The sequence below is a fragment of the Crocodylus siamensis genome, chromosome 6 (genome assembly GCF_052110815.1).
Source record: "Crocodylus siamensis isolate JL-2025a chromosome 6, ASM5211081v1, whole genome shotgun sequence".
Taxonomy (NCBI): Eukaryota; Metazoa; Chordata; order Crocodylia; family Crocodylidae; genus Crocodylus; species Crocodylus siamensis.
The window spans coordinates 94,809,670-94,817,755 of NC_143400.1; the positions used below are offsets into that span (position 1 = coordinate 94,809,670).

The 8,086-nt window shown below is 61.5% G+C and overlaps 1 protein-coding gene across 1 annotated transcript; it reads left to right on the forward strand.

The window, feature by feature from the left end:
• The first annotated feature begins 2,875 nt into the window (after positions 1 to 2,875).
• Positions 2,876 to 7,465, forward strand: SLC51A (solute carrier family 51 member A). Its single transcript, XM_090052121.1, has 9 exons — positions 2,876 to 3,157; positions 3,710 to 3,804; positions 3,998 to 4,152; positions 4,760 to 4,833; positions 5,094 to 5,252; positions 5,489 to 5,600; positions 5,776 to 5,922; positions 6,820 to 6,925; positions 7,049 to 7,465. Exons 1-9 carry the CDS (start codon positions 3,123 to 3,125, stop codon positions 7,183 to 7,185), a joined length of 1,020 nt encoding a protein of 339 aa, XP_089908247.1. The 5' UTR covers positions 2,876 to 3,122; the 3' UTR covers positions 7,186 to 7,465.
• Positions 7,466 to 8,086: the final 621 nt, after the last annotated feature.

Below are 8,086 nucleotides of genomic sequence, written 5' to 3' on the forward strand. Positions count from 1 at the left end.
CCGGCTCCTGTCCAGCTTCTCGTCCCCTGTCCCCCCAGGTCCTTTTCTGCAGAGCTGCTGCCCAGTCAGTCATCCCCAGCCTGTCCTAGTGCATGAGATTGCTCCTTCCTAAGTGCAGGACTTCTTGAACCTCAGGAGATTTCTTTTGACCCAATCCTCCAATGTGTCCAGGTCATTCTGAATCCCAGCCCTGTCCTCCAGTGTATCTGCTACTCCCCTCAGCTTGGGGTCATCTTTGAACTTGCTGAGGGTGCACTTCTTCCCATCTTCCAGATCATTAATGAAGAGATTGCACAAAATCTCACTTATCTCCACTGTTACTTTGACTGCCGAAGCTGCAGGCTCATAGGAGGCAGTGCAGTCTGCCTGGCAAAGTCCTCAAAACTGGGTGACCGGGACTAACAACATGCCCCACCTTCCACTCCTCTCTCAGCCCGGCCTCTTCGCGGGCTCTAGAGAGCGGAGCTGGAAGGGAGCTCTGGAGGGCACACCTAGTCCAAGCCCTGCCTGGGGCAGGATCAGCCCTGCGCAAACCAGCCCGGACATATCCATCCTCTAAGCTCAAGGGCCCCTCGGAAAATGCCAGCTCCGAGTTTTCACTTGTCTTTTGACTGGGGACACACGCTGGAGCCATGCGTCTGCTGCTAAGAGCCCAGCAAGCTGGCAGCCAGGCAGGAGGCTTTTGACCTCTAAATGCCAGCTGGAAATCCCTGGGTTTATTGTGCGCCTTGTGTCTGCACACCTGACAGTGCCAGCCTTACATGGCCCCTCCGGAAGGATCTCCAGGCACCCTGGCTGTGAATCACTGTTTTTTTGGCAAGGCAGAGCAGGGGTCCCAGGTCTGCCCTGCTAGCCCCTCTAGGACCCCGCGGGGAGGATTAGCTCTGCAGCGAGGCACTGTCTGCCCTAGGGACCTAAACCCCTGTCATGTGTACAAGTGCCCCAAGAGCTTGTTCCAGCAAAGCCCCTGGGAGATGAGCCTCAGCTGCCCTGCCGTGCCTGCAGCTCCATCTCCCACGACCCCAGCCTGGACAGACACAGCTGCCCCCTCCCGGTCCTCTCTAATGCCCTGAGCTGGGTGTGGGGAGGCAGGGACACTTCCCAGCTGGGGCCAAGCCCTTCACGAAGGGCAGGCAGCTGTACTCCCTGTTCCCAGAGGGGCATCAGGTCTTCCCTATCAGCTTCTCTGGATGCACACCCAGAGCTGTTCTCTGCACGCAGACGGAGCTCCTGCTCTCCCCCTGCCAGAAGCTAACAGAGAGAGGAAACCCGGCGGCTGAGACCTCAGCAGTAAGGGGCTGGGCAAAGGACTAGGTGACTTGGGGGCTCTCCCTGTCTCTGCCACTGCTGGAGCTGGACAGCCCTGAGTGCATCCCTTCACCAGAGAGCCCTCTCCCCTCACCAGCCATCCTCTGTTGGGACTGGGCTGTGCCCGGCACGTCATGTCTGCTGTCATGTCATCTCTCTGGAGGAAGGGCAGATGCTTTGCTACCCCTGCCCCCAGCTCTGGCTCCTCTTCGAGACCCCTGGGGCAGGGGCTGGTCGGACCCCACAGCAACTCCTCCAGACTGTGTTGGCACTGGCCCTTCATGGAGAAACAAAGCATCAAAAGACCCAGCTGAGGTCTCTCACGGGCATCTGCTGCCTCGTGACCTAGCTCGCGAGCTAATGAGGGGCCCTTCCTTTTGCCAGCAGCTCCTCGGTGGCCTGATGGGCCAGAGCCTGCCGGTGCAAGAGCCGGCAGGGGGGTCTGTGGCTGCTAGCCCCTCTCAGAAACAGAGCCTTGGTCTGAGCATCCGAAGCGGGGTCGGGAACAAGCTCCTGTCTGCAGTGCAAGCTGCCCCTGCTGGCAGTGGCAGGATGGAGCTGGGTGCATTGGGTTTCTGTTCTTAGTGGGTGGGACGCTCCAGGTGCTCATGTGCTTTGGGAACCAGGTACCCCTACGTGTCTCGGCTGCTTCACCTCCTCCTCCATGGAAGCCCATCCTGGCTCGGTCCTGTCCGTTAAGGCTCGTTCGGTCAGTGCATCTGTCCAGCGCGGGCAGCCACCGCTTTGCAGAGCCCAGGGCTGGGAAGGGAGAGGAAGGGCCAGTCTGGGCACCAGGGCCCAGGCTCCAGCTCCTCATTAGCTGGTTAACATTGCCCTCTTGTGTCGCAGGAGAAAATCTCAGCCTCCCTGGCTAGGGCCTGGCAGTTTTTGCAGCTTAGCTGGATAGTTTCAGCCCAGATCCCACAGCTCCCTCCAGGGACCAGGCATCTGAGCAGTGATGCTGGGGCAGGTGGGTCCATCCATCTTGGCAACCCTGACCCCATCCCCTCGCAGCCATATGGGTGCGGGGAAACTGCCTCTAAGGCAGACATGTGGCAGAGCTGCCACCCAGGGAAGGCACACGGGGTCCTAGGACAAGACCCCGAGGAACAGGCGATGGAGGGCGATGCCCCACCTTGCTCAGAGAGAAACGGATGACGGGGCATGCATGACATCCCGCTGGGACCGAGCATCCAGCTGCCACTCGCCACGGAGCACGGCACGGCTCTATTGTCCGCAGCCCCTGACTTGGGGTGCAGGCAAGTGGCCCTGTTGGTGTCACCGGGTTAGGCCTCATCTCTCCACGCATCCCCCTTGGAGTCAAGAACCAGCAGCGCCGCCGGGATGTGGCTGCACTTGCACCCAGACCGGACCCTGAGTCCAAGCGGTTGGTGCCATCCACAGGGATGCTGGAGTATGCTAGGCGGGACCCCAGCACCTGGAGCCGACTGTCCTCATGCATCCTGAGCAGTGGGCCTTTAGCCACAGGCCTCCGAAGCAAACCAGCTGCTTTGGAAGCTGTACCCAGGGGCCCGACCCCTCTCCTTGCTCTCCGGCAGACCCAGCACATCAGCTGGGGCTATAAATCCCTGCCCATTCCCAGGTCAACAACCTGGCAGGCAGGGCCTCGCCTTGCCGGGGCGTGGGAGGATGCGGCTGCTCCAATGAGCGCCTCCGTGTGCAGAAAGCAGCGGGATGCACGCAGGCATTGAGCAAAGCGCAGCCCTCACCCAGGCCACGGCCCTCGAGGACTCTGACCCTGCCGGGCCGGAAGAGCAGGACTGGGACAAGCCGCGGCAGGAGAGACAGGCAGCATGGAGCCGGACACAGAGCTCTTGCCGGACAGCAGGTGGGTGACGATTGGGCAAGCATGTCCTGCGCATGTGTGTCGGGGGGGAAGATGGCTGTGCCCCTGTCCCCGATTTGGTGCGATGCACTCTGGGGCTGACTCTCATGCACCCTGGGATAACGCCCAGAGACTCAACTGAGCTTGGCCCAGGTCATCAGGTCCTAAAGGAGTGGAGCTGGCAGCTCCAGAGGTCATGTCTAGCCTACCCCCTGCCCCAGGCAGCATCAGCTCTGTCCAAACCAGCCCAGCCAAACCCCCTTTGTGGGGCTCAGCCCCACGGAAACACCGGTTTGCACAGGCCAGACCAGCTCGCCTCCGGGAGGTCCCTGCCTGACCCTCGGCTGCTCCGGGGGACGCGGCTGGTGGGGAGGGAGAGTGGGATCCCCTCAAGAGACTTCCAGGCCCGGAGAGCTCTGCAAAGCAGCAGCACCAGGCCCTGAGTTGCACGCAGTGAGGTCTGGGGCCAGAGGCACTGCTGGGGAAGCTTGCAGCGCCGCAGGGAGGTCCCCACTCCCAGCCGAGCTCAGGACCCCATCACCTGTTGTCCTGCAGGTTCCCGCCGGAGGTGATCGAGATGCTGATGAGGAATCTCAGCGTCCCGGCTGCCTGCTTCTCCAAGGCGCCCACCTCCTGGCAGCTGCTGCATGGTACGGGGTTGCCGGGGGAATAGGGGCTGGGGCACGACCTGTGTGTCTGGGAGCCAGGTGGGGCGGTGGAGACAGGGCACCAGCCCCGAGGAAGGTGGAGGAAGGGCGTGGGAACCAGCACAACTTTGCTAGATACCCGTGGAGATGGGCACCCCCAGGCCTCTGGGCTCCCACTTGTGCCTGTCCCCAGCAGAGCTGGACGCGGTGGAGCTCACCATCACCGGCATGGCCACCTTCCTGACGCTGCTGTCGGTTGCCATCTTCGCCGAGGAGGCCGTCTACCTGGCGCAGAAGATCCGCTGCCCTGTCAAGAGGAAGACTTTGCTGTGGAGCAGCTCGGCGCCCACCGTGAGCACCGGGCCCTGGCCGTGTGGGGCGTGATGGTGGCGGGAGACGGGCCCGTGGCCGGCCACCTCCTCCAGTGACCTCCAGGCTGCAAAACCCTGTGAAAGGCATGGGAGGTGCTGCTGCAGCTGGCATGGTCAGCACCCCTTGCCGCAGGGGCGGGGGTGCAGAGGCTGGAAGCTCCGGCCAGGTCAACGGGCCACATCCTTGCAGGACGGCATGGCGGGTGGAGCAGCCTCTGCAACCGAGCTGCCTAGCTGGTGTGGGCCGGATGCTGCTGTAGGAGAGGAGCGGAGGGTGGGAGACGCTGGCCCTGGCTTGCTCTTGCCCCCGCACTGTAGCTTGCACCCAAGGTCACCGGGTGTCGGCACTGGGACACTGGGTGAGGCCAGACTAGAGCCAGGGGCTCAGGTCATGATGCTCAGAGCATCCTCCTGCCTTTGGGGTGCTGGGAGGCTGACTAGGGGCCAGGGTCACGCTCTCCAGCCGGCCTCCGCAGCCGGGACTGATGTGCCAGGGCAGGTGCCAAGCTCTGGGGTGGGCTGGGGGCGGGGGTCCGGACCCCGGCCTGGGGGTCACGATGTGGTGGCTCCTGTGCACTCCCCCCCAGGTGATCGCCGTGTTCTGCTGTTTCGGGCTCTGGATCCCGCGCTCCATGATGGTGGTGGAAATGGCCATTGGCTCGTGAGTGTCATGGGCAAGGGCAATGCCGGCCAAGCCCGAGAGCTTGTGGGGGTCACCAGCTGGCTGCAGGGAGGGACGGAGGTGCTGGGGTATAGACAGAGGGGCCGGGAGACCCAGGGGCAGGATGCTGGGGAGAACCTGTCTCGCCAGAGGCCCTCTGAGCAGCCGCGTGTAGCTGGGGGCATGTGGGCGGCTGGTGCCACCAGGTTTTGGGGCTGGGCGTGCCCCACACCAACCCCATCACGCCCCTCTGCCACCAGGTACTTCGCGCTGTGCTTCTACCTGCTGATGCTGATCATGGTGGAGGGCTTCGGCGGGCCGGCGGCCGTGCTGCGGGCGCTGAAGGACACGCCGATGGTGATCAGCACCGGGCCCTGCTGCTGCTGCTGCCCCTGCTGCCCCCGCATCACCATGACCAAGTACGTGGGGAGGCCACGGCACGGCCCACGAGCCAGGGCGAGACAGGCCCATACTCCAAGCCAGTCGATGGCAGCTCTGATGCCGGGAGCTAGTCCTGCAGACCTGGTGGCCTTGCGGAGGCGAATGGCCTTTGCTGCTCTCAGCCTGCGCCTGGCTTGGCAGGGGCCGCTTCTTGCGTTTTTGCAAGGCTCTGGCATGCGGGCTCTCCACGGGCATCGCTCTTTCCCTGTCACAGGAGGAAACTGAGGCTGCTGCTCCTGGGCTCTTTCCAGTACGCCTTCCTCAAGATAGCCGGTGTCTTCGTGGGGCTGGCGCTGGCAGCCGACGGGAACTACGACCCGGCTGACGTGAGTGCCGCCGGTGGCGAAAGCACACAGGGTCCGGAGGCATCCAGTGCGGTGGGGCTGTGGTAGCATCTCTGGTGCCTGTGGCTCCGTGCAGGGGGATCTGGCAGCAAGCTAGCTTCACCAGGGGGTTCCCTCGGTTGCTGAGCCACTGCCTCTCTCCCTCCCTCCTGGGCAGATCTCAGCGCAGAGCGTGTCCCTCTGGATCAACACCTTCCTGGGCGTCTCCACCATCTTTGGGCTGTGGGCGCTGGGCATCCTCTTCCGGCAGGCGAGGCTGCACTTGAAGGAGCAGAACATAGGGGCCAAGTTCGCCTGCTTCCAGGTACCGGTGACGGAGGGGTGCTGTGCTCCCCGTGGCATGCTCTGCACCCCTCGCATGGTTCAGCTGCCTTCTACTCTCCTTCCTCCTCCCTTATCTACGGTGGTGACTCTTAGGTTACCTTTCTCCCCATGAGCTGGCTGTCTGCCCACCTCAAACCACTCCCCGAAGCTACCTCTGCATCTTGAGGAGCACAGGGCTGGAATGGGCTACAGGCCAGTGGCATTGCTAAGGGAGATGCTGTTTGCCTCTCCATGCCCCTGCCACTTACCCCACGGGCACGCTGGGCAGACACAACACAGCTGCCGAGGGCAAGTGCCTTCAGGGGCGTGGGGAGCTGGTTGCATGGAGGATGCACAGAAATGGGGGAGAAACTGGTCTCGCGGGAGGAGTTGGGTGTGATGCAGGTCAGACAAAGGCTGCCCAACCCAGCTGGCAGCGACTGCAGCTGTGTGGCCAGAGCCCCTGGAGTGGTCCTGCCACGCGTTTAAGGAACGATGGAAACCAGCCACAACAATAGTTCACGTTTCCGTGCAATGTCTTTGTGGCTGGTTTCCAACCAATCCCCTGAGTGTATGGCCATGTTATCATTTGGGATGTGATGAATGGACTAATTGTGCCTCAAGTGTAATGTCTGCCGGAGCCAAAGAGGCTAAGGTGGAGTGACAAACCTGAGCAGCTACCCCACTACCGCCATCACGGGTCAGTCATGTCCAACTGGTCTAATAGCACCATGCCTCTGCTGGCCCACGGGCACCATCCCTGGGGAACGCAGCCGACAAAGGGGGGAAGGTGGACTGGGGTTTGCCTCATCTTCCCAAGAGGTGTGAATGGCTTTCTCCTGCACTGATCGACCCCCTCCAAGCCCGCTGCTAACTGCTCCCAACTTTCCCATGGTAGTTGCTGCTCATCCTGACCGCGCTGCAGCCCTCCATCTTCAGCATCTTGGCTAACGGTGGCCAGATCGCCTGCGCCCCTCCGTTCTCCTCCAAGGCCAGATCCCAGCGTGAGTAGGGGGCAGGACCAGGCAGAACGCGAAACCCAGCTGCTTGCAGCAGGGAAACAAGGGAGCGAATGTCTGGTGCTGAGATATGCCATTAACTCCCTTTTTTTAACCTTCGCTTTGCAGATATGAACATGCAGCTGCTGGTCCTGCAGACCTTCCTCATGACGGTGCTGACGCGGATGTACTACCGAAAGAGGGACGACAAGCCGGGCTATGAGCCTTTCGGCCCGGTGGAGGCGGACAGCGACATCAAAGTCTAAGCCAGAAGTGAACGTGAACTTGTGAAAGGCAGGCGAGCCTATGGCACGAGGTGTGCCCACCTGAATGCCCCCTCTGCAGGGTCCCTGCGACGCAAGCCCTATTTCCCCCAGAACTGGCCTGAAGCCCCCTTGGGACGGGGATGCAGAGTCTGTGCTGATACAGAAGCACCTGAAACCCAGAGGGCTTGAACCAAAGCTCTTCTGGTCTCAGCTGGGGCTTTATGCGTAACGTGCCTTGCACACTGTCACTGAGCACAGAATAAAAGGGCTTTGGCACTTCTGCTATGGTCATCGGTGTTGCTTCCTGGAGTCACTTAACGAGCCCCTTGTGGCACAGCTCAGCCGTGGGGTCCTAGGGATGCCTCAGCTCCCGTCTGGGGATATTATAAGGCTATGACCACATGGATTAGTAGCGAGGCAGCACTGACCACACAGCAGCTGCTCATGTGTGTCCGCTCTGACCCTGCAGTAAGTTAAATGCCAGAATGGAAGAGGGATAAATGAAGCAGCAAGGGATATGTTGCTGTGGTTTAGCCTCTGCTTAACGCAGGGTAGGAGCAGACACACTTAATAGCTAACGGTGAGCAGATGAAATGCAGTCGCTCCCCCATCGGCTCCATCTGTCCAGCTCCTTTTACAGTACACAGGACAATCCATGCCCTACACGGTTAGTCGGAGGCTGAACAAAACCAGTGCAGGCCCAGTCCAGCCCATTAGGAAGCAGTGTTACCAGCTGCCCTGATGTGAGCAGCGAAGACACAAACATCTGCCACTGCCCTGGAATTAGTCACCCAGGGAGCCCCACCTGCTTCAGCAACGTGGGCCTTCGTGGAGGCGACTGGCGAGCTTTCTCAGGCTGCAGAGTCAGCGGCAAAGCTGAGAAGAACCAGACCCCCTGGGC